This window comes from Quercus robur, chromosome 12, assembly GCF_932294415.1.
Source record: "Quercus robur chromosome 12, dhQueRobu3.1, whole genome shotgun sequence".
Classification (NCBI taxonomy): Eukaryota; Viridiplantae; Streptophyta; class Magnoliopsida; order Fagales; family Fagaceae; genus Quercus; species Quercus robur.
In genome coordinates this window covers 43,390,973-43,418,397 of record NC_065545.1, presented here as the reverse complement: position 1 = coordinate 43,418,397, position 27,425 = coordinate 43,390,973, and the positions used below count along the sequence as shown (strand labels likewise).

The 27,425-nt window shown below is 34.5% G+C and overlaps 1 protein-coding gene across 6 annotated transcripts; it reads right to left on the bottom strand.

Annotated features, from left to right (window-relative positions):
• Window positions 1–143: 143 nt before the first annotated feature.
• On the bottom strand, window positions 144–26,402 carry LOC126710167 (disease resistance protein RPM1-like). 6 transcript variants are annotated; one of them, XR_007649586.1, is made up of 2 exons: window positions 23,188–26,336; window positions 144–249 (listed from the first exon to the last, which is right to left on the bottom strand). XR_007649586.1 is itself a non-coding variant. In XM_050410552.1 (2 exons), exons 1-2 carry the CDS (start codon window positions 26,071–26,073, stop codon window positions 313–315), a joined length of 2,829 nt encoding a protein of 942 aa, XP_050266509.1. In that variant the 5' UTR covers window positions 26,074–26,402; the 3' UTR covers window positions 144–312. The 6 variants fall into 6 exon arrangements, 5 of the variants coding, with proteins under 5 accessions (XP_050266509.1, XP_050266511.1, XP_050266510.1 ...); XM_050410552.1 differs by having other exon boundaries at window positions 144–2,920; window positions 25,853–26,402; XM_050410554.1 differs by having other exon boundaries at window positions 144–2,180; window positions 25,122–26,390.
• Window positions 26,403–27,425: the final 1,023 nt, after the last annotated feature.

Genomic DNA, 27,425 nt, shown 5'->3' with positions numbered 1-27,425 from the left:
AAAAATTTCACATTCATAGCTCTTCCTCAACACCCAATTCAAGCCAATCAATTTGTATTTGTACCTGCCAATTTTTAAGTTCATATATAAGCAGATTTCTTTTGACCAGAATATGCTAGTCTGATATAATTTGAAAAAACAAATACAGAGATCGATTGATCTCACACAACTAACTTGATTGTGATTGCAACTTCAATAGTCGTTGCAAACAAGAAGTTGAATTAGCAACACTTATTAATACATTCTCAGGTCACTGGGACACATAACAATTATTCAAGAAGGAAAACAACGAAGCACAGCAAGCAGAAATTACTATTTCCAATAAGGAGGAAGTTCAAAGCTTCTTGTGGGTGCTGAGGTTGAACCACCCTCTCCCTCTATTGATGTGTATAATGAGAAGACATCCCAACCGCCATCGTTCCAATAGGTAGAGTTAATTTCGGGAACATGTTTAACCTTCCAATAATCCCCACCATCGCCATCGCCATCGATGTCTGGACGTAATGTCATGATTAACTCATTAGGCATGTCGTAAAACTCCAGCGATTTCAGCTTGCTTAGGTGTTCGATACCTGATGGCAGGCTGTGCAACAATTTGCAGCGCTGGAGGATTAACTTTTCAAGGGAAGACATTGCTCCCTTCTCAACTATTACCATCTTCAGTCCATCCATTTTATCAAGGCTTAAAACCTTAAGCCTCTGAAATCCACCAGCATTAAAATGCAACGTCTCTCCCTCGTAAACCTGTAGAAATTCAAGATGTACCAGATTGGGCAAATCTTGAAGAAATTCAAGTGGATCATCCCTTAACTGACTCCACTTTAAGGATATCTTGGCCAGACTATGAAGAGAAGACATCCAGTGCGGTAACTTCTCCAAACGTCCTGACAAGAATAGCCGCTGAAGAAATGGTGGAGGGCAAGATAGGCTTTCAAGATCGAGGACCTCCTCCTCTTCTATCGAAGTTATGGACAAAGCCCGGAGCCTTTTTAGCATTTCAATGGAAGTGCACAGAGCAATCCCATGTTCTCTTCTGAACCTTACAATGCCTAGCCTCCGCAGTTGATCCAGCTTTCCAAGTTCTCTCAATATATCATTGGCATAGGCATTGCTGCCATGATCAGCCTCTATATGGCAGAGCTTTTGCAAGGAATGGAGACATCCTATTTGTGCCATGGCCTTGAAGCCATTTCTGGAATTTATTTGTGCATAAGATTGTATTTCATACCGATACACCAGTAGGTGGCGAAGTTTCTGAAGCTTCAAGATCTCAACAGGCAATGCAGTGATGCATGTGTGTTTAAGATCCAATGTCTCTAGGTACCGAAGATTCCCAATTGCGGGTGGAATTATTTTTATCATTGTGCTCCTCAAGCTTAGATATTTCAAAAGGAACAACTTGATGATATCATTTGGAAATACCTCTAGAGGTGCACCTTGCAAATCTAAGACATTAAGAAGCTTAAAACGATCAAGGGGAAATGAAAGGGATGACAGTGAATCTACCCTCCAAAATATGTGCAAAGAACGAAGATGAGAGATGCTCTGGCTTTGTAGTACGTCTGGCATGGTTTTATGTATTGACAAACGACGAACTTTTTCAGGCCACTCTGTGTTTTGTCCCCGAGCTATTGTTACAAAATTTTGTTCTCTTACCTTGGAACTGATTATTTCACGTAGCAGGTCATGGACGCGGCATGTTTTGATCCTCCCTTCACTAGTTGTTCCAGCCACTTGGATCAGGCTTCTGTTCAAGAGCTCGTAGAGGTAGCCTTGGGCAACTTCTTCCAAAGTCATGTTATCTTTTGTTCTCACAAATCCTTCCGCTATCCATAATCGTATCAGCCTCATTTGGTCAATGACATGATTTTTAGGAAAGATGCTAAAATACAGAAAACAAGACTTGAGATAGTAAGGTAAATCTTTATAACTGAGTGATAATATCTTTTCCACACTATTGAGTCTAGCATTTTCCTTAAGTTCATCACCAAGACTACGTAGAATCATATCCCATTCATCTACGCTGCCCTTGGTTGCCATAACGCCACTAATTGCCACAATTGCAAGTGGCAATCCTTCACATCTTTGGAGGATTCTTTCTGTGGGATTCTTGAAATGAGGGGGGCAAGAGTTTTCTCCAAAAGTCTTCCTGCAAAATAAAGTCCGAGACTCTTCAAGAGGTAAAGGGTTCAAAGAATAGACGTTACCATGGAACTCCTTGCAAGAGGCAGAGGCTACGTCATAATTGCGTGTTGTTAGCATTACTCGGCTGCTATTGCTGTTTGGAAATGCATATTTGACTGCATCCCACTCTTCTATACCCCACAAGTCATCTAATACAATCAGGTACCTTTTAGTCTTATGCTGCAAAAAGCTGTTGATTTCTGTTTTTAGCTGATCGTTGGTCATGCTGTCCAGTTCTTGAGGAACTGGTTTCCTCTTCACCCGGTAGAGTTGCTGAAGCATGTGTTTTAGTAGCTCTTCCATCTTAAAAGATTGAGAAACAGTTATCCAAGCACGGTATTTGAATTGTAGCTTCACTTGTGCATCATCATAGACTTTCTTTACCAAAGTGGTCTTGCCCAGCCCCCCCATTCCAACCACTGAAACCACTTCTCGTCCAGTATCATCCTGGATTAGCCAGCTGACCAGCTGTTTTTTGGGATTTTCGATGCCCACTAGATCAGCTTCTTCTATCAGAAGGGCATTCTGTCGCTGGTCATCCCATGTCATAGCAGAAATCTTGGCATCGAAAGTTTTGCTCTGGAATATCTCGTGTCCAACTGAGATACTTTGGATTCTGGAATTGATGCGTTGTATTTCTGCAGCCATCTGATGGCGAGCTATAATATTCTTTATTGTGGAAAGTTTTCTTATAAGAAAAGCATGGGATTCATGGTCAGGATGATGCGTGAGAAGCCTGAATTCATCAAGAGCATCTTCAATATCATAAGCCACATCTCTTAGTTGCTTAATCCACACGTCAAGTCCAGGACTTCCATCTTCTGTTTTATCTGCAGCTATTAGTAAGGCGTTGATGTGCTCCAGTTTTTCTTTGATCCCCACAGCTTCTTCCTTCACCCCCTTCAAATGTTGCACCTCTTCTTGAATTAAGGTGGTCAACTTTTCCATTACAAAATTTACCACAATTTCAGCCATTGTGTGTGTTACTCCAAAGAAACAAGGATTACTTTTTTCTTTGGTTGAAAACAAGGCTGAATGGAAATGATCTTTCTGTGAGTTTTGAGTACCTGTTCTTACTCCAAAAATCAAGACTGGCTTTTTCTTTCTCAAACAAGGCTAATTGGATATGAAATTTCTATCTGATTTTTTTTTCCTTTGGTGGAAAATAAGGCTAATTGGAGATGAGGTTTCTTTAAGAATGTTGAGCTGCAGTTCTTATATAATGTGAGTGTTTGGGGTGGGCGTTTGGGCGTCTGCGTTTTCTGACTTTTTTTTTTTTTTTTGGTTTTCTGATTTTTTTTTTTTGGTTCCAGTCACACTATTTGACCAAGTCAACCGTGAACAGTATACCTGTGTACTATTCACGGACCCACAAATTCCAATTTTCAGAAACTTTTTCATTAAAAATGGGTCACACGGCACTATTTACACATTTAAAAATTATTTTGCTACAGTGTTTTTAGTTTTAGTTTTCAGTTTCAGCAAAAATAACCTCAATCGGACCCATTGGTTCTACTTCAATCATATACTATGTGCCAAGAGGCCAACATGTTGAATAAAACTATTCAATCATAAAGTTGCGTCTTTGGTTCTACTTCTATACTATGTGACAAGAGGCCAACTGGATCAGATTGTAACAGGAGAAACGGTCAGGTTGCCCAAATAGATTTTTTCTCCTATATTTTTTTCCCCTATAGATAAACTGGTCAATGTTTATTTAACTTGAGCTCCAGGCTACTTGAAAAAACTCATAAAGAATATTCTGTTATCTTGGTGTACATAGGTTTTAATGAAATTACCTGACAACTTACTAATTTTATTTTATGTTTCCTTGGTGAATTGCCAAGCACTTCTTTCCAACTACTTTCAAACAAGTCAACTTTGGCGAATCTCTTCTAGTATTGATTTTGATTTATAAAGTCTTGAGGCCATCGTAGTAGCCAAAATAAAGGCAGAAAGTACAAGGGCTAAGCGCACAAATTTATCATTTGGCAATAAATTTTATCATTATGGGAGGAAAGTCTCCAATGATCATCCAATCATATCATTATCAACCTGCTTGCCAAGAACTGTAGCCGTATGATAAATCATGACTTTATGAACTCTTCTCAATCACTAACAAATTCATTACACGCATTTTGAAACTTCACAGTGCCTTCATATTCAAGAATGATTTGGAGTTCTCATGTTGCACACACAAAGACAAATTGTAATGGAATATCCCATGGCACCAACTAGAAAAACTTCAACATGTTGTTGTATATATCACTCTGACTTTGTGTACATGGAATTAGTAAACAAGACCATTAGTCGTGTACTTGCGTATCCTCTCACATCTAATATATGGTTCAAAATTTCTAATGCTGGTGAAGGATAAATTAATCATGGAAAAAACATATCATGTGAAGGTGTTAGGAAAATACTTTAAAATAATAATAATAAGAAAGGAAAAAAAAAAAGCATTTCTATATTTAACGCTCAATAGGATGGGTTTAAATTTGCTCAAATGAAAAGTTTCTTGTGCCGAATAAGAAATTTGAGGTCAAACCTCTTATTCAATTAATAGGATAAGAGAAAAGAAAAAGTATTCAATGAGCTAACAAAAGACTTTTTCAATCATAACTTAGAACAATCTTTTCTATACTCAAGACTAAAAAATGTGAATTTCAGTTAGCTTAACTGGTAATGTTTCTTGTGTTGAATAAGAGATTTGGGTTCAAACCTACCTATACCAAAAGTCAATTGGTGTCATGGCAAGGGTAGCTCCAAGACCAACCCAGGGGGTTCAAATGAACCCCCTGACCTGGTCCATAAAATATATATATATATATATATATATATTTTTTTTTTTACTCCTACAATAAAAATTTGAACACCCTAACTTTATAAGTTTTTTGTGAACTCCAATTGAAATAAGTTTGAACATGATAATTAGTTTTTCTCTATTTCTAGTTTGTATTTATTTTTTCTTAGTTTTTCTCTATGTCCGATCAAGTATTTTGATAAGTGCTCTACATATATTTAAGTCCAAGAAATCTTTTACTATTTACTCTAATTCCAAGAGAGTGACAGCGTGCATATTTAAAAAATCATACACTTCAAAAGCAAAATTTCATTACTAGAGTATTATTTTTCTTAGTTTCACACTTACTCCCATGCTCCAGCCCTACCCCTAAGTGTGTTACTATTCTTATTTATTTGATTTTTCTATTCAATTGATATAAATTATATAATAAGTTATTATTAATTTGATAAAAATGTATAATTAGTTATTTAATTCTATTCATTTATGCATCCAATGATTGTTATCTTAACGATCTTTCGAATGTTAATATTTTTTAAGATTATTGTACAATATAGTTGTGTTGTATATAACATGAAAGTTATATATACACCAAAAAAAAAAAAAAACAAAAAACAAAAATAATCACTTTATTTTTTACTCACCCCTCCCCCACCAATAAATTCATGGCTCCACCATTATTGACCCCCCTAAATAAAAATCCTGGAGCCACCATTGTGTCATGGCTTGATAATAAAAAATCATCACGAAACGAATATCATGAGAGAGAGAGAGAGAGACATAGCGAAGCAAGGGATGAGAGAGAGGGGGCGACTAACCCCCCTAATTATGCCAAAATCAAAATATTAATTTTTTTTTCTTTTCCCATAAAAACTTTCTTTAAATGAGTTATTAGCCATAATGCTAAGGGCATCCATTAGCATTTCTTAAACAAAAAACAATAGCCTCTCTCATCCAATTAAATGCCATAAAATTTTCATTCTTTTTAAGCTTTTAGCTAAACTGACAAACTCCAAAGTGTGCTTGGCTTCAACTTCAATTTTTAGTTTTTATGTACAACTTTTTATAACCTCGTTTTTTTTCTCACCCTTTCTCACTTTTTTCACTTTTTCTTACTTTTTTTAAAGTACAAGTACACTTTAACACACTTTTAGCAGAACAATTTCAACAAAATTTAAATAAGCTGTTTCCAAACGAACACTTAGTCCATTCACGCTGCTTCTTCTTTTCTTCTCTCTTATTTTTTTCCCCCTTATCCAAATTTATTTAGCTTTTCTAGAGTATTCACACCACTCTTTTTTTTCCCCCACTTATTCAAACCTTTTTTTTTTTTACTCACTAAAACTTAGTCCATGTGACTCAAAAACAAAAACAAAATCTAAACAAAATAATACTAATAATAAAAAAAGGAGTACATACTTGTGCAACCAAAACCATACTGTCTCTCCCATAAAAAAGGTTTCAAAATGTGAATTCTTTCTGTAAACTCAAAATTTTAATATTTATTAAAATAGAGAAAGAAAGGTTGAAAAGCAATTAAGACTGTAATTTTCGTATATTCTTTTACTCTTAACACCTTTAGATTGAATTCTTTTCTCAAGTTATTTTAAGCAATCAAATTAGATTTATAAACTTTATGTCTTTAGATTAATCTCTTACTTTGATTGTTAGTAATTATAAATTAGTTGTTTTTGTTTCTTTGTTTTAATATAAAAAATATGTATTTGTAGTTTTTTTTAAGAAGTATATATTTGTAGTTAAGTGAGATTATAAAGAATTCCAAACGTAATAGTAAGTCTGGATTGAATTCTAAACACGCAGTGGTTTCAAAATGTAAAAAAACACCGAGGTCTATTGAGTAAACAAAACTAGGTATGAAAAATTAATTATAATTTGTTTGCATTAGATTTTGCATGACAATTACAGTTGTTTGTAAATAAAATATCAATTAATATTATTTAGTTATATATATATATATATATATATATCGCAGATTATAGATGTACATTTTGCTTCCAATAATTGAGAATTTTCAAGAATATACTAAAAACGTTAATACATTGTTAACAACTTATAATCATTGACCAGACTGATCACTGATAGATTAATTAGATTAATCGATCAGTTGAGTTTTGGGCATAATAATAATGCAAACAGTCTATTGTAACAGCTAAAAGATGACTAAAATTCCAGTATGCGTGTATGATGTAGAATTTGGTCAATTACTCCTTTATAATAACTAGTAAGTTGCTAGTGCGATGCACATATAATGTTATAATACTTTATATAAAATGATTTTAGAGAATGTTATACATATATATCATAGCATAACTGTTATAGAACTTTATCAGTAATGAGTTCATCATAAAAAGCAATAATTATAAATTTCTCACATATCTATTATAATTATTCAATTTAAGTAATAAGAATTGGAGGAACAAAAAAAAATTTACTCAAAAAAAAATTTAAGTAATAAGAAATTAAAAAAAAATGGAGGAATATAGTAGAATAAAATTTGATAAAGAATTTGTCTTTCTCTTTCTCTTTAATTTTAAAATGAAATACATATCTCAAAAATTCACAGTCAATTACAGTTTTTACAAAACCCACAAGTTCACATCGTCCGACCTTAAAACAAAATCATAATTGTCATTGTCACTCAATATAAAATACAATCCCCCTCCCTTGGCTGTAACCAACTCATATGGGTTAGGATTAGATGGGTCATGTTGCTTGGTTTATTTTATTATTGTCAAAAGATATCTAGAGTCTGATAACTCTGAACTTGTGGATGTGTATCATTTACTTAACAAAAAAAATTATAGTAGAGGTCTTTCATTTGTAATGGTGCAGCAGTTTGGCACGTCTAGGTTAGGTTACTATGGATAATGATAGGAACATGATTGTGACAATGATAAAATCAAATAAAAAAAGAAGAAAAGAAAGAGCGTGAACATTTAAGACTAGGGATAAAAAACCTGCAATAAAATCAGCTCACATGTAATGTAACACCTTTTTTTTTTTTAGAATCGTAATGTAAGTAACACTTATATATTAATGGGGAGAAAAATGAATAAAAAGGGAAAGAAAAGTCCACCTTCTTCTTCTTCTTTACATGAGTGCCAAATTTTAAAAGGGCATTGGGCACAATTTGCCCGGCTTCTCTGAGGACATTTACTAGCTCACCAGCAAGTCCCTGCAGAAATAGTGCCATTAATCCCTGGTCAGATTGAAACACACACACACGAAGTACCTTTGTTCTGCTGCATGAAGAATGTATGAGCAACACCCTTCTTACCAGTCTGCCCAATTCTGTGGACATAGTCCTCCGTGGTGAGAGGAAAACTATATAGTTGACCACCACTTCAACATCTGGAATATCCAATATATCCTTGAGTTGCATGTTAAACTTACCATCAAAGGGCAACTTCCCTCAGCAAAATCAGGAACACTCTCAACATTTTTATGACAAACAAATTTTGAACTAAAATCTTAATAAAAAAAAAAAAAATTGGTTATAGAGCGAGCCCAAAAAACAAAAAAGCCCAACATCAATCCTAAACCAAACCAACCCCAACCAGACTTTTAAATCAAAATACATTATTAACTAAATACCCAACAGCCCAACCCAAACGTATTCTCAAAAAAAAAAAAAAAAAAAAAAAAAAAACCAACCAACCAAAACCCAATGCGAATATGCGTCCGCCGATTAAAATCAGCTAAAATCAGAAACCACCTAAAGTAAAAAAAAACCTCAACAACGCCTTAGCCAGTTAGCCTCCGCCTGAAACCTCATCATCAAGCAGCGCGACGCGGCGACGGCGCCTCCACTTGAAACTCGAGCAACTGAGCTTGGATCGGGCATCGGAGATCGAAGATCGGTTCGATCGGATCAGAGCTTGCAATGCCAACGCTTGGCCTCGAATCCTTCCTTGCCTCCAACGCCTTGATGTGCTGCCGCGGCCCAAGGCACCGCCCCTCAGGCCTCCCTCAAGGTATTTACACTTTACTTCTCTCTCTTTTTCTCTCTTAATCTTTGGGTTTTGCTGTGGAGTGGATTGTGCCACTGTGATCTGAGAGTGAGCTCTTATAATTATTCAAGTCTTTAGTCTTTAAGTCTGATTCTCTCTCTTTAGTCTTTTAAGTCTTCATAATTATTCAATTTATTTGTCCCTGTTTTTTTTTTTTTTTTTTTTTTTTTTTTTTTTTTTTTTTTGACTTTATCCATGTGTCATTGTGATGGTGGTGTTGGTGAGTTTGTCTTTTAGTGTATTGTGATTTGTGAATTTATTTGATTGGCTCTTCATCTTGTGTGAATCTTGTCTGTTGAGTTTAGGGATGGCAATTTTGCCCCGCCCCGCTTGACCCGCCCCTCCCCGCTTCACCCCGTGCGGGTTTTCCCCGCCCCGCAAAGGTGGTGGGGCGGAGATGGGGCGAGATTTTAGACCCGTACCACGGGATGGGGCGGGGATGGGTTTACACCTTTTAGACCCACCCCGCCCCGCCCCGCCCCATCCCCGCCCCACCCCGCATTGATAAGGGTTAAAAGGTAATTTTTTATACCCTAAAACCCTACTATTTAAATAAAAATATCATCATCTTATTTTATTTAAGTGGAGATTCTTTTTGAAGAACTAGACAATTTTTATTTTGTTATGTATTAGGAGTTTGGATTATTTTATTGTGTCATACTATGAGATTTTTGTTGTGATATTATCTTGTTAAACATTTAGATAATGTTATTTAGTATTTGCTAAAAATTAGTTTGATTTGATAAAAATTAGTTTGATTTGATAGGATAAATTTATTTATAATTTCAAGTATATTTTTATTATTGAAACATGTCATTTTATTTGAAAAAATGGTAATAGTTGTAGGGAAAATTAACAAGAAATAAAGTTTTACGGTGTAGGGCGGGGCTTCGCGGGTCTTCGCGGGGCCTTGAGGGGCGGGGATGGGGCAAGAAATTTTCCCCGTCATGCGGGGCGGGGCGGGGATGGGGTAAGAAAAATCCATACGGGGCGGGGGCGAAGATCCCATCCTTCGGCCCCGCCCCGCCCCATTGCCATCCCTAGTTGAGTTGGGGGTAAATGCCTAGATGGGGCCATGGGACCGTGTGGTGTGAGGTGAGATAGTAAAAAAAAATTAATGAAGCAACTAAACACCAATAATCAATAATTTAATTAAATAATACATTATAAAAAAACAAACAAATTAAATAATGTTAGGCTAAACAATAATTAATAATTTTATAATTAATGAAACAACAATACAATAAATTATAGTTTATAAAAGACAAACAAATTAATAAAACAACTAAACAACTATAATTAATAATTTTATTAAAATTTCAAATGAACTTATAGTTTATAGTTTATTACACAGATACCTTTGTTCATTTCTTTTCTTTTCATTTTTTTTCCTTTTGAGGTTTTTCGGTGTAAAGAATGCAAATTTGTTTTGGTTTTAAGAATAGTTTTTTTTTTTTTTTTTTTTTTTTTTTTTTTTTTTTTTTTTTAAGCACAAACTTCATGCAAGCCAAATCTTGAATTTCGGCTGGTATTTACCGAAATGTCTCGAAACACCCTAAATAGACCAAAATGACCTGAAATTCGTTCAAAGTGGAATAGGATAGGTTACTGTTCTGGTTTGTCTAGGAACACCCTGGACAAAATTCTTGGAGTCGCCACTAGACAGAAGTACAAATGTGTTAGCAGGAAGTGGCACAACAAATAACTAAAAGTCATTATACAGTTGTAACCCGCACTTACGCACGAGAATACTCAATTGTAGTGATGCTATTGATGTTAACTTTGATTATTAGACGTAGTTATTTTTATTTATTATTTTTATTATTTGACTGTCAATCTGTTGGCAGCCTAAACAACCCTCTAAAAAAAAGCAAAAAATGGTTGTTAGTTGCTTAAACCATTTGAGACTCAACTGGATTTCTACCTTTTTCTTGTATGCCATGAAAAATATTATAAACATTTTCCATGAAGTTAAACCAAGTTCAAAATTAGTTGACTATGTAGGCCACCTAGTGAGCAAAATTAAGCTTTAATAATCACCAATTAAACAAATTCAATTATAATCAAATATTTTCAAGCATATTATAGTGAACCTCTATTGTGTTGCATAACCATAGTATTTTTGTTTCAACCAAAGTTTAGTATACCAAAACTAATAGTTATAATAGATGATGCACACTCTATCAAAAATTACACAAGTTCATTGGTAAACTTACTGGAACCTTGCACATAGGCCATGTGACAAATCCATTAACAAAAGCCATAAATTTTAGTAACCTAATCTGAATCTATTAATTTTTAAAATTTCATTTTCAATATTCAGATATCATAAAACACATAAGCAATCAAATTATGCTAAGAAACCTCTGTAGTTTTCGTATATTCTTTTACTCTTAATACATTTAGAATAAATTATTTTCTCAAGTTATTTTAAGCAATCAAATTAGATTTATAAACTTTATGTCTTTAGATTAATCTCTTACTTTAAATAGTAATTATAAATTAGTTGTTTTCATTTCTTTGTTTTAATATAAGAAATATGCAGTTGTAGTTTTTTTTTAGAAGTATATATTTGTAGTTAATTGAGATTATAAAGAATTCCGAACATAGTAGTAAGTTTGGATTGAATTGCTAAACAAGCAGCGGTTTCAAAATATAAAAAAAACACCGAGGTCTATTGAGTAAACAAAACTAGGTATGAAAAATTAAATAGTTTGTTTGTATTAGATTTTGCATGACAATTACAGTTGTTTGTAATTATTTATTTTATTAATAATACCAATTAATATTATTTAGTTATATATATATATATATCGCTGATTATAGATGTACATTTTGCTTCCAATAATTGAGTATTTTCAAGAATATGCTAAAAACGTTAATACATTGTTAACAACTTAAAATCATTGATCAGACTGATACATTAATTAGATTAATCGATCAGTTGAGTTTTGGCCATAATAATAATGCAAACAGTCTACTGTAAAAGCTAAAAGATGCCTAAAATTCCAGTATGCGTGTATGATGTAGAATTTGGTCAATTACTCCTTTATAATAACTAGTAAGTTGCTAGTGCGATGCACATATAATGTTGTAATGTTTTATATAAAATGATTTTAGAGAATGTTATACATATATATTATAGCATAAATGTTATAGAACTTTATTAGTAATGAGGTCATCATAAGAAGCAACAATTATAAATCACGCACATATCCCTTATAATTATTCAATTTAAGTAATGAAAAATTCAAAAAAAAAATGGAGGAATATAGTAGAATAAAATTTGATAAAAAATTTGTCTTTGTCTTTCTCCTTAATTCTAAAACGAAATACATATCTAAAAAATTCACAGTCAATTACAGCTTTTACAAAACCCACAAGTTTACAATGTTCGACCTTAAAATAAAATCATAATTGTCATTGTTACTCAATATAAAATGCAATCCCCCTTTGTTGGTTGTAGCCAACTCATATGAGTTAGGATTAGCTGGGACAACAATGTTGGAATTAACTAAGTAGGTGTCGTTGAAAAATTGAAGCTAAATGACATCATTTTTTGTCTGTGTATATTTGACATGGAATGTCATGAAGGTATAAATAGGTATATATTAAGGAGTATAAGTGCAAGAGATGAAAATGGTGAATTGAAGTGTGAGAGAGGAAAAGTCTTGGAATATTGAACTAAAGGAAACAAAGAATATTTATTTTTTAATTAGAATAGTCTTGAAACATTGAATCAAATGAAAAAAAAAGTCAACATTTAATTTGTTCATATCTCTGATGTGCACTTGAGAATATTTCAGTTCTCTTTGTGAAGAATGCGCCACTTGGCAAAACTTCATGCCTTCTGACATAACATGAGATCTTTGCTTTTATATATATACTAGCCGCGAATCTGCGCGTTGCGCAAGATAATTATTTTTATGGTGGTTTTATTAAATTTTTTTTTTTTACAATTTAAACTAATCTAATAATGAGTAATGTATTTCGTAATTATATTTTTATTTATTATAGGAACAATCATAAATGTAATATAGGAACAATCCAAAACACCAAAAAAACGTAAACTAAAAAAAATTAATAAAACTTAACAATGATTAATTGAACCAATATTAGGATAAAATTTTATTTTTGATAATCTATTAAGGTTATTTTCTTTGTAGAAATTATAATTTCGGCCGCCCAAAACATATTATCAAATAAACAATTATTAGCAAAATCTAAGAATTAAATTTCTATACATGCATTGTTATAAAATAATAATAAAAAAATTGCAAAAGTTTAAATTTATCACCTATCCGATTATTTTTGTTTGGCTAACCTTTGCTTTTCTTTAAATAAACGGCATTATAGAGTACTTCTAATACAACTATTAAAAGTACTTTGTTCACCACAAAGGATTAGAAAATAAACAAAAATTAGTAAAGTCTCATAGTTTAACATCTAAATTGAGTACGATAAAAAATCATGCTATGTAATAGAATAAATACCAAATTATCCAAATCATGCTATGTAATAGAATAATATTATATTTTTATATGTTATATTTAATTCTTTAGAATGCAATAGGATAACATTTAACAATCAAAAAGAGAGAGAGAGAGAGAGAGAAAAAAAAAAAAACAACAACAACAATTTAAAAAACAAAACTAAATCACATTAACCCAAAATAGAGTTTTAAAGAATATAATAAATTATCATCCTAAAGTAGAGATGCAAGAAAAATAAAAAAATCCACCAAAAAATTTAGAGAGAGAGAGGGAGAGAGAGAGACGGAACCTTTTTTTTTTGTGAGGGAAAACTATGCATAGAATAGAAGAGATAGTGACAAATTTATAGTAAGAGGGTGTGGATAAGAAGAAACAAAAATAAAGGAAGATGAAGGGAAATAGGAGAAATGATATTAATGTAGAGGGTAGTGGGGAGATGAAAAGGTAAGGGAGGGAGAAAGATTGAAGAAGTAGTGGAGAGATGAAATGGTAAGGGAGAGAGAAAGGTTGGAGAAGTGTAAAGATTAAAAAAATAAATGTTAAAAACAATTATAAGAAAATTGGAAAAAAAAAAAAAAAAACCCTAAAGCTTGAAAGGTTTCAAAGTTTTTTTTTTTTTTTTTCCTTTAAGCTGAAAAGGCTCACACAAAACCCTAAAGTTGAACTGAAAAAGTTTTGGGTTGGGCTTGATAGTGGAACTAAATAAATAAGAGATGGACTAGATTAATTATACAGATTTATTATAGGGTGATAGTGGAAGTAAATAAATAAGTAACGAGCTGGATTTATTATAAGGTGATAGTGGAAGTAAATAAATAAGTAGTGGGCTGCATTTATAGGGATGAAAATTGTAAAAACCATTTTAAAATTGTAGGACAAATTATATTTTAAAAAAGAAAAGAAAAAAAAGAATGATGTGGCAACTGATGTGGCGCAACATGAAAGCAGCAACATTAACACTACGCTTCAGCTTTTTGTTTTTGTTTTTTTGTTTTTTTTTCCCTTTAAGCTGAAAAGGCTCACACAAAACCCTAAAGTTGAACTGAAAAGGCTTTGGGTTGGGATTGATAGTGGAACTAAATAAATAAGAGATGAACTGAATTAATTATACATATTTATTATAGGGTGATAGTGGAAGTAAATAAATAAGTAGTGGGCTGAATTTATTATAAGGTGATAGTGGAAGTAAATAAATAAGTAGTGTGCTGCATTTATAGGGCTGAAAATTGTAAAAATCATTTTAAAATTGTAGGACAAATTATATTTTAAAAAAGAAAAGAAAAAAAAAGAATGATGTGGCAACTGATGTGGCGCAACATGAGAGCAGCAATATTAAACGCTACGCTTCAGCTTTTAGTAATATATAGACTAGCCATGGTCCTACGCGATGCGCAGAAAATGCTTTAAACTGTTATGTGAAAAATTTATATAGAATATCCAAAATATTTTGAAGTAATAACCTGAAGTAATGTTGCAATAACATGAAGAGATTTTTGCTAAATTAATGATGTAATACAAAATTAAGGGGATGGAGAATTTAAACTATAGAGAAAAAGTCACATAAATTAGAAATTAGTTATTATGTGGTGTAATATCTTCTCAAAAAAAAAAAAAAGTGGTGTAATAAGTTGATTGTTTGTTTAATAATTTATTTTTTTGGCTAAAATTTTTAATCATAATTTTTGTTTCTACATTGGCTTGGAGTTAGTATAAAAAATTTGTTTCATGTAAATGTTTAGTTTTTTTTTTTTTTTTTTTTTTTTTTTTTTTTTTTTGAGAAAAATGTAAATGTTTAGTTGGCTCATCTAAAATTTATGATGTCACATTTATGTTATTGAAGTATGATAGTGGTAAGTTAAACACTCAATGAAAATAGTGATATCCTATTAATAGAATTTTATTATAATCCAAATATGTAAAGAAGTTGAGGTGTAAAGCTAAATGAAAAATTACTCTTACAAAGCGCCACATGACAGAATCGCATGGTCTCTCACATGATGTTTTTTCTTTCTTATATGTATATATATATTTTTTAAAAACCATATAAAATTCTTATATATATATATATATATATATATAACATTAGTGCATACTTATAGATAATTGATGTGTATTCACTTCATTGACACTTTCAATGAATTAAAAGTTTCACATAAATGTAAACTTTGATGAGATAGAACCCTAAATGAGAGAAACTCAACGAATGCGCCACCTTGCAGAATCTCATGCTCTCCAACATGAGATCTCTGCTTTTATATATATATATATATATATATATATATATCTAATGATATTAATTGATTGATCGATCGATTATATTGTCAACAGAAAATTAGTCTACTCATACAATTTTTCTCATTAGGAAATGGATTAAGTTATTTAATAAAATTTCGTTGGTACTTATAGTATTTCCACTACTTGTAAGTCACCAGACAAAGAGTACTAATAATCTATCCCATTAGTAGGTGTGGATTAAATAAAGGAAGAGAGGGGGAAAATGATGTGTAATAGATAGGGTTGATATTTTTTTTGGCAAAAAGCCTATCATTATTGACTCTTGGTCCAGACTTAAATCTAGCTAAAATAGTAACCTAACTGATTTAGTCTTGTTTAGTTTTTCAGTCCAAAGAGGTAAAAGTAAATATTCTTTAATCTTCATGCAGTAATTGGTAAAGGAAATGAAAAATAATCGAATACAATTTAACAAGGCTGAAATTATTCAGCATGTTAATTACTCCACCATGGAGTTCGGAAAATAATATAGAAGCCTCAAGGTAAATAATAAAAAAAAAGGCATATTCAAGGTAAACCTAATTACCTTGCCGCAGTTGTTATGGAAGGCTCAGTTGGGAGGGTACATATATAGGGTAGGTAGCTAACTTCAATATCAGCTCTATATATATTTTTTCGCCTGTGCATACAGAAGAATTAGTTTGGAATATTAACCCATCATTCAGATTCAGTCATCGGAGTCTGAGTCTGAGTCGTCAAATGTAATCTTTTTAGCCTTCGGAGCATCTAGAGAAATTTCCTTGAAGTGAGCTGTGAGCCACATAAAGCTTGGACTCTTGTGAGATTTAGGTTTAGATCTGTACAACATGCCAAAAGGCCAACTGGGTCAGATTGTAACAGGAGAAACGGTCAAGTTGCCAAAAATATATATTTTCTCCTATATTTTTTTCACCTATATATTAACTGGTCAATGAAATCTTTACTTGAGCTCTGAAAAACTAATAAAGAACACTCTTTTGTCTTCGTGTACATAGATTTAGTCATTACCTTGCAACTTGCTTGGTAAATTGTCAAGCACCTTCTTTCCAACCATTTGCAAACTAGTCATAATTTTTTATTTATGAAGTTTTGAGACCAACTACTAGTAGCCAAACCAATGGCAGAAAGTACAGGGCTAAGCTCACAAATTATCTCCCCACACTTATAATTTGGCAATAAATTCTATCATTTTTATGTTAGGAAAGTCTCTAATCATATCATTATCAAGTATCAACCTCAATTATCAATTAAAAAATAAATATAAATAAAAAGTATCAACCTCAACCTCAAATGGACATCCCTATCTATTTGAATTCAACCTGCTTGCCAAGAACTGTCGCCGTGTGATAAAATCATGATTTTATCTAGTCTTCTCAATCACTAAGAATTTTATTACACGTTAAATTATTGACCCACGTAATTTAACTTTTAAGTCCCCCATTTTTTTTCCCTAAATATATTTTGAAACTTCATAATTCCTTCATTATATATTTTGAAACATAGTTCCTTCATTTTGAAGAATGATTTGAAGTTCTCATGTTTCACACCGCAAAGACAAACTGTAGTGGAATATATATATCACAATACCATCAGTCGTGTGCCTGCGTATCCCCAACATCTAATGGTTCAAATTTCAAATGTTTGGTTAAGGAAAAATTAAGCAAGGAAAAACATATCCTTTGAAGGTGCTAGGAAAATACTTTGACAAAAAACAATCTATCTCTTTTCTAGTAGAGTTTAATTCAAGACGGATTTGGTGAAAAACTCTTGTTTTACACCCTTCAATCCTCGTATATCATGCAGCTTATTGTAGCTTAAAAAAATACTACTTGCAACATGATTAGGCGTCTTTAATACTCTATTATTTTTTTGTTGCCACCCAATTTTCAAAACAAAATATGAATTAATGGACAAAGCCCAATATCCAATGAATTTGGGCCTTAAGAGTAGGGAATGCAAGCCCAATGCATATGGTAGCATGTTAATATAGTAAATGTGCATTAAGGGGAGGGCAAATAGGTAATTGCAACTGCACATCCCAAATGGGTAATTGTTAGAACAAATGGACACATAAGGACCAAGTGTTTCACCTATCAAAATTTAATAGTTCCAACCCCTTTATATAAACGATTTGACAAAATTTGCAAAATAGTAGCTTTTTAGAAAAAATTTTGGTGCATAGCATGCATTTGAAACTATTTTGTAAAGTAAACTGTTTTTGGAACTCGAATTTGGGCTGGAACTCGAATTTAGGCTGGAACTCGAGTTTGTCAAACTCGAGTTCCAGCCCAAACTTGAGTTCCAAAAACAGTCTAACTTACAAAATAGTTTCATCGATATGCTGCTTTCTTAAAATTTTTCTTAAACCATGCTATTGGCAAATTTTGCCAAAGGAATTAGAGGAAATTGAAGAACATCCAAGACCTTCGTTGGGCATTCCAACAAAGAGATAGGGAAAACTTAAAGTGTGGTAGAATAGAGGGAGAACTCTCAAGGGAGTATTCATAGATTTTAGATTTTGCAGTAAAGAGTTCAATGGATAAAGTTAAGTAAGATAAGGGATTGACTCATTTGCATCCCAGATGTGTAAACGAGCCATGACTTGGCCTTTTTGAGGTTTTGGGAGCTATGATTTGGCGGATGGGAAGAAAGGTCCTAGTTGGAGCCTTGGAGGTGTTCTACCACAGCCTTTAGGAGATGCTTTTGTTGGGGAATGTGTCAATCTTGAAGGGGTGAAACAGTCTATTGCAACAGCAGAGATGCTTAAAATTCTAGTTTGCGCCTATGATCTAGATCCTAGAATTTGGTCAATACTCCTTTAGAGTAGAAAAGCCGAAGAAGCTCATTCACACCATGAGCACAAAGAAGGGCAGCCAGGAGTATATGGCTATAAAAATAGATCTTGAGAAAGCCTATGATAGATTGGAGTGGCATTTTATCCGGGATGTGCTTAATCTCTACAACCTCCCACAGGACACGGTTAAACTCATAATGAGCTGCATCTCGGGCTCTTCTATTTCAGTTTTATTTAATGGTGGGCAACTTGATCCTTTCTTCCCGTCAAGAGGAATCAGACAAGGCGACCCGTTATCGCCTTATCTATTTATCCTTTGCATGGAGGTGTTGGGATTTTTTATTGCCGATCAATGCTCTTCCCATCTTTGGGACCCGATCAAATCCTCCCAAAGTGGGCCATCATTCTCGCATCTCTTCTTTGCGGATGACCTGGTGTTATTTGCCAAAGCAGATTTGAAGAATTGTCAGAGCATCCGTGACACTCTTGATACATTTTGTGAGTTATCGGGTCAAAAAGTCAACATGACAAAGTCGAAGGTATTCTTCTCGCCTAATGTTGGTCAGGAGAACCGTGACTCCTTTTGTAATATCCTCGGTTTCAGATCAACTCCCAACTTGGGAAAATATCTTGGATTTCCCATCCAACATAAGGGATCCTCCTCTCGGGATTTTGATTTCGTTTTGGAAAGAGTGCATAACAAACTTCAGGGGTGGAAAGCAAATCTGCTCTCCATGGCTGGTAGATTAACTCTTACAAAAGCTGTGTTATCTGCCATTCCTTCCTACACTATGCAAGGGTGTATCTTACCAAGTAGAATTCATACTAGCTTGGATAAGGTTTGCAGGAATTTCCTTTGGGGGTCAACTGTGGAGAAGAAAAAACTCAATATGGTAGGATGGAATAAAGTTTCTAAGCCAAAAAATAGAGGGGGGCTGGGTTTGCATGCTGCTAAGGAGAGAAATACCACCCTGGCAGCCAAACTTTGCTGGAGAATGAAGGAAGAAAGTGATGAGCTTTGGTCTAGAGTGCTGAAATTCAAATATAGAAGGAGGTCAATTGAGAGTAAGGCCCCTAAGTCTCGATCCTGGAAGGCCATTCTGCAGGGTGAATCTATCTGTGAACAGGGTTCAAAATGGTCCATTGGCAATAACAGCCAATTGTTTTTTTGGGAGGATAAGTGGTTGAACATGGGCACAGTAAGGGAATGCATTGAGGGCCCACTTCAGAAGGGAGAGGTTGACTTCCGGGTTTGTAATATTCATACAAATGGCATATGGGAGCTGCACAAGTTGTCCTTTGTTTTTCCTCCCAACCTTAGCCAATCCATTAAGGCTACACCTATTAGGACAGCTTCAACCAGCCAAGATCATCTAACCTGGATTGCTAGCCCGAGAGGGGAGTTTGATTCCAAGAGTGCCCACCTTATTGCTTGTGGTGCTAAGATTAGTGATAATGGGTTTCTGGGTTCCTGGATTTGGAAGTCACAAACCTTGCCAAAAATCCAGATGTTTCTTTGGAAGTGCTATCACAATAGCATACCAGTTAAGAATGTACTAGCCCAGAGAGGCATTCAGATACCACCCTTTTGTGATTTGTGCCATGACAAGCTAGAAACCATTGGCCACGTTCTAAGGGACTGCACAGCAGCTCAAGTGTTTTGGACTGAGTCTAACTGGCCTGATGAAATGAGCCACACTGCAGGAATGGAAGTTATGGATTGGATTAGAGTGAATGCCCAATGTAATGTCCTCGCAAAAGGAAAAAGCTACCCCTGGGCACAGTTCTTTCTGTTTGGCATTTGGCAACTATGGCTTACCAGGAATAAAAGGTTATTTCAAACCTCTCACACCCCTCGGGACTTATTCAAAATTGTGGAAGCACAGGTTTATGAGTTTTGGTTTTGTGTCCTGGATCATGGAAGCTCCCGATCAACGTCAACCATTGCTGTTAGGTGGGTGAAACCTCCTGTGAGTTGGGCAAAATTGAATACGGATGGATCGGTACAAGGGACGTTGGGTCTAGCTGGTTGTGGTGGGTTGCTACGTGACTGGCAGGGTAACTAGATTACGGGTTTTGCCAGAGTAGTCGGACTTACTTCAAGTCTTGCTGCAGAACTCTGGGCAGTTCGTGATGGGTTATACCGGTGCTGTGCATTATCGCTTGAGGCGGTTCAAGTGGAGATTGACGCATCAGTTGTGATTTCTCTGTTATCTCAAACCTCCCATACTAACGGGGAGTTTTCTTCCCTTGTTGATGACTGCAGGAGCCTAATGAAGAACATCCCCCAGGTCCGATTGCTTCACTGCTATAGAGAGGTGAACCGGTGTGCGGATGCTCTTGCGAAGTTTGGAACAAACATGGAGGAAGACTTTACTGTGTTTGAGTCTCCCCCTACTTTTATTGTTAATCTTTTGCATTCGGACAAGTTGGGCTTGACCCAGGACCGCACTTGTAATATTGTGGTGAATACCACCTAGCTCGTTTTTTTAATATATTATCCAGTTTACCAAAAAAAAAGCCGAAGAAGCAGGTGATAAATTTGTAACATAATTTCTCTCAATTTCAACCGGCAATGCCATGCCCAAAAGATTAAGAGGTTTATTTTTTATTAATTGTACACAGAAAATTAGTCCACTCATAAAATTTTTCTCATTAGTAAGTGGATTAGGTTGCTTAATAAACTTCATTGGTATTGTAATATCTCCACTTATAAATCACCAGAAAAAAGGGTATTAATAATATTTTTACTCGGTACAAATAATTTTTCCCATTAGTAGGAATTAAATAAAGGAAGAGAGGGAACATAAAAAATGAAATGAGATGTGAGGGGACTGATTTTTATTTTTATTTTTTAAGGGGGCAATGAGCCTATCATTTGACTTAATTCTAGGTGAAAATAGTAACCTAACTACCTAAGTGATTTAGTCTTGTTTGGTATTGGTCCAAAGAGGAAAAATTAAGTTGTCTTTAATCTCCATGCAATAATTGGTAAAGGAATTGGAAAATAATTAAATACAATTTAACAAGGCTGATTGTTCAGCATGTAGCAACAAAAATGTTACTACACCAAGGAGTTCGGAAAACAATATATATTACTCAACTTTTAGATCAGAAAATAAATGGCATATTCAAGGTTAACCTTGCCACAGTCGTGAAGAGGCTTAACTAATAGTCTAATACATAAGCCCATAACCAAGTCAATGCCCAACAGAGGTGGGATTTCTTTCTCCAACAAATGGTAGGCATTTACTTGATTAATGTATTCTATTGAACTTAGAGGATCTATACTACTTTAGATACATGAAGATACACACATTCAGTTACATCCGAGGAAAATCCATATACAAAAATTTTAAAACAAACATAAGATAAAATTACAAACAAACTTCGCATCTAATAGACTAATAAGATTTGATAGGAAGAACATACTTGACTTAGTCTAGAATGATTCTCTCAAGTCTCAACCAATGTCAAAATTTAGTAACACAAATGGAGTCATTCCTTTATTATCAGCATAAAATTGAAGCCACCAAATTAGTGTGCCACCACTACATGGCTACACTTGAGACTTGCTCTTATAGGCATTCACTATGAGAGAAATCTCATTCATTGTTTGTTATTACTACTTTTAGAACCATGCTACCACAGAAATCCCGGCACTACTAGGTGCAGTTGAGACTTGCTCTTACAAGGTCATGTAAACATGCACCACATCAACCTCAAGATTGGACCACACCAATACATAGTAACAAAAACGAACGTTGTGACAATACTAAACTAGACAAAGGCAAAGCACAACGAATTAAGGACAAAGACGGATTTTCTCCAAATCAAATTGGAGTAATCTCAAGCTTATTATAGTTCTAATAATGAATAATGATCATCCACATGTATGTTTGGAAGTTTATAAAAGAATGGAAAGAAATTAATATATATATATATATATATATATGTATATATATTATCTTTCTTTGTTTGAATATTTAAAACGAAAGGAATGGGATTTGTTTTTGAGTGTCAAAGAGAAAGTAGTAATTGGAAATGAATGATTTTATATAGCAATACTGTTGAGATCTTTTTTTAATAAAAATAAAAGATATAGACATTTAAGCACACACGAAAAATAGGGGAATTAGACCAAATTCCATTCCTACAAAATTGAACTTAAAATGGAATTCATTTCCATGCCTAAATATAGAAAGAAAAGAATTATTGTGTCCGTTTTTTTGCTGGGATGTGAGTGGTGGTGGTAGTGTGTTGTGTTTATTTGGTGGTTTTTAATGGGTTTTGGTGGTTGGCATCTTTCCTAACTGTTCTAACTGTTCACACCCAGACTAGGTGTTTCTTCTTGCTGTTAAATACAAAATTTTCACATTCATAGCTCTTCCTCAACACCCAATGCAAGCCAATCAATTTGTATTTGTACCTGCCAATTTTTTAAGTTTATAAGCAGATTTCTTTTGACCAGAATATGCTAGTCTGATATAATTTGAAAAAACAAATACAGAGATCGATTGATCTCACACAACTAACTTGATTGTGATTGCAACTTCAATAGTCGTTGCAAACAAGAAGTTGAATTAGCAATACTTATTAATACATTCTCAGGTCACTGGGACACATTACAATTATTCAAGAAGGAAAACAAAAAAGCACAGCAAGCAGAAATTACTATTTCCAATAAGGAGGAAGTTCAAAGCTTCTTGTGGGTGCTGAGGTTGAACCACCCTCTCCCTCTATTGATGTGTATAATGAGAAGACATCCCAACCGCCATCTTTCCAATAGGTAGAGTTAATTTCGGGAACATGTTTAACCTTCCAATAATCTCCACCATCGCCATCGATGTCTGGACGTAATGTCATGATTAACTCATTAGGCATGTCGTAAAACTCCAGCGATTTCAGCTTGCTTAGGTGTTCGATACCTGATGGCAGGCTGTGCAACAATTTGCAGCGCTGGAGGATTAACTTTTCAAGGGAAGACATTGCTCCCTTCTCAACTATTACCATCTTCAGTCCATCCATTTTATCAAGGCTTAAAACCTTAAGCCTCTGAAATCCACCAGCATTAAAATGCAACGTCTCTCCCTCGTAAACCTGTAGAAATTCAAGATGTACCAGATTGGGCAAATCTTGAAGAAATTCAAGTGGATCATCCCTTAACTGACTCCACTTTAAGGATATCTTGGCCAGACAATGAAGAGAAGACATCCAGTGCGGTAACTTCTCCAAACGTCCTGACAAGAATAGCCGCTGAAGAAATGGTGGAGGGCAAGATAGGCTTTCAAGATCGAGGACCTCGTCCTCTTCTATCGAAGTTATAGACAATGCACGGAGCCTTTTTAGCATTTCAATGGAAGTGCACAGAGCAATCCCATGTTCTCTTCTGAACCTTACAATGCCTAGCCTCCGCAGTTGATCCAGCTTTCCAAGTTCTCTCAATATATCATTGGCATAGGCATTGCTGCCATGATCAGCCTCTATATGGCAGAGCTTTTGCAAGGAATGAAGACATCCTATTTGTGCCATGGCCTTGAAGCCATTTCTGGAATTTATTTGTGCATAAGATTGTATTTCATACCGATACACCAGTAGGTGGCGAAGTTTCTGAAGCTTCAAGATCTCATCAGGCAATGCAGTGATGCATGTGTGTTTAAGATCCAATGTCTCTAGGTACCGAAGATTCCCAATTGCGGGTGGAATTATTTTTATCATTGTGCTCCTCAAGCTTAGATATTTCAAAAGGAACAACTTGATGATCTCTTTTGGAAATACCTCTAGAGGTGCACCTTGCAAATCTAAGACATTAAGAAGCTTAAACTCAAGGGGAAATGAAAGGGATTTTAAAGACTCAGACAGTGAATCTACCCTCCAAAACATGTGCAAAGAACGAAGATGAGAGATGCTCTGGCTTTGTAGTACATCTGGCATGGTTTTATGTATTGACAGACGACGAACTTTTTCAGGCCACTCTGTGTTTTGTCCCCGAGCTATTGTTACAAAGTTTTGTTCTCTTACCTTATTAATTATTATTTCACGTAGCAGGTCATGGACGCGGCATGTTTTGATCCTCCCTTCACTAGTTGTTCCAGCCACTTGGATCAGGCTTCTGTTCAAGAGCTCGTAGAGGTAGCCTTCTGCAACTTCTTCCAAAGTCATGCCTTTTTTTGTTCTCACAAATCCTTCTGCTATCCATAATCGTATTAGCCTCATTTGGTCAATGACATGATTTTTAGGAAAGATGCTAAAGTACAGAAAACAAGACTTGAGATGGTAAGGTAAATCATTGTAACTGAGTGATAATATCTTGTCCATGCTACTGAGTCGAGGATTTTCCCTAAGTTCATCAGCAAGACTACGTTTAATCATATCCCATTCATCTACCCTGTCCTTGGTCGCCAAAACACCACTGATTGCCACAATTGCAAGTGGCAATCCTTCACATCTTTTGAGGATACTTTCTGTGAGATTATTCAAATAAGGGGGGCAAGAGTTTTCTCCGAAAGTCTTCCTGCAAAATAAAGTCCGAGACTCTTCAAGAGGTAAAGGGTTCAAAGAATAGATGTTACCATGGAATTCCTTGACAGAGGCAGAGGCTATGTCAGAATGGCGTGTTGTGAGCATTACTCGGCTGCTGTTGCTGCTTGGCAATGCATATTTGACTGCATCCCACTCATCTATATGCCACAAGTCATCTAATACAATCAGGTACCTTTTATGCTGCAAAAAGCTGTTGATTTTTGTCCTTAGCTGATCGTTGGTCATGCTGTCCAGTTCTTGAGGAACTGGTTTCCTCTTCACCCGGTAGAGTTGCTGAAGCATGTGTTTTAGTAGCTCTTCCATCTTAAAAGATTGAGAAATAGTTATCCAAGCACGGTATTTGAATTGTAGCTTCACTTGTGCATCATCATAGACTTTCTTTACCAAGGTGGTCTTGCCCAGCCCCCCCATTCCAACCACGGAAACCACTTCTCGTCCAGTATCATCCTGGATTAGCCAGCTGACCAGTTGTTTTTTGGGATTTTCGATGCCCACTAGATCAGCTTCTTCTATCAGAAGGGCATTCCGTCGATGGTCATCCCATGGCTTGTATGGATGGGCATCAATAGTTTCGCTCCGGAATCTCTCGTGTCCATCTGAGATACTTTCGATTCTGGAATTGATGCATTTTATATCTGCAGCCATCTGATGGCGAGCTATATATTTCTTTAATATTGTGGAAAGTTTTCTTGTAAGAAAAGGATGGGATTCATCCTCAGGATGCGTGAGAAGCCTGAATTCATCAAGAGCATCTTCAATATCATAAGCCACATCTCTTAGTTGCTTAATCCGCACGTCTTCCACTTCATCTGCAGCTATTAGTAAGGCGTTGATGTGCTCCAGTTTGTCTTTGATCAACACAGCTTCTTCCTTCACTCCCCTCAACAGGTGCACCTCTTCTTGAATTAAGGTGGTCAACTTGTCCATTACAAAATTTACCACAATTTCAGCCATTGTGTGTGCTACTCCAAAGAAACAAGAATTACTTTTTTCTTTTCTTTTTCTTTGGTTGAAAACAAGGCTGAATGGAAATGGTCTTTCTGTGAGTTTTGAGTACCTGTTCTTACTCCAAAAATCAAGACTGGCTTTTTCTTTCTCAAACAAGGCTAATTGGATATGAAATTTCTATCTGATTTTTTTTTTTTTTTTTTTCCTTTGGTGGAAAATAAGGCTAATTGGAGATGAGGTTTCTTTATGAATGTTGAGCTGCAGTTCTTATATAATATAATTATTCAATCATAAAGTTGCGTCTTTGGTTCTACTTCTATACTATGTGCCAAGAGGCCAACTGGATCAGATTGTAACAGGAGAAACGGTCAGGTTTCCCAAATAGATTTTTTCTCCTATATTTTTTTCCCTAGAGATAAACTGGTCAATGTTTATTTAACTTGAGCTCCAGGCTACTTCAAAAAACTCAAAGAATATTATGTTATCTTGGTGTACATAGGTTTTAATGAAATTACCTGACAACTTACTAATTTTATTTTATGTTTCCTTGGTGAATTGCCATGCACCTTCTTTCTAACTACTTGCAAACAAGTCAACTTTGGCAAATCTCTTCTAGTATTGATTTTGATTTATAAAGTCTGGAGACCATCATAGTAGCCAAAATAAAGGCAGAAAGTACAAGGGCTAAGCGCACAAATTTATCATTTGGCAATAAATTTTATCATTATGGGAGGAAAGTCTCCAATGATCATCCAATCATATCATTATCAACCTGCTTGCCAAGAACTGTAGCCGTATGATAAATCATGACTTTATGAATTCTTCTCAATCACTAACAAATTCATTACACGCATTTTGAAACTTCACAGTGCCTTCATATTCAAGAATGATTTGGAGTTCTCATGTTGCACACGCAAAGACAAACTGTAATGGAATATCCCATGGCATCAACTAGAAAAACTTCAACATGTTGTTGTTTATATCACTCTGACTTTGTGTACGTGGAATTAGTAAACAAGACCATTAGTCGTGTACTTGCGTATCCTCTCACATCTAATGGTTCAAAATTTCTAATGCTGGTGATGGATAAATTAATTAAGGAAAAAACATATCATGTGAAGGTGTTAGGAAAATACTTTAAAATAATAATAATAATAATAATAAGAAAGGAAAAAAAAAGCATTTCTATATTTAACGTTCAATAGGGTGGGTTTAAATTTGCTCAAATGAAAAGTTTCTTGTGCCAAATAAGAAATTTGAGTTCAAACCTCTTATTCAATTAATAGGATAAGAGAAAAGAAAAAGTATTCAATGATCTAACAGAAGACTTTTTCAATCATAACTTAGTACAATCTTTT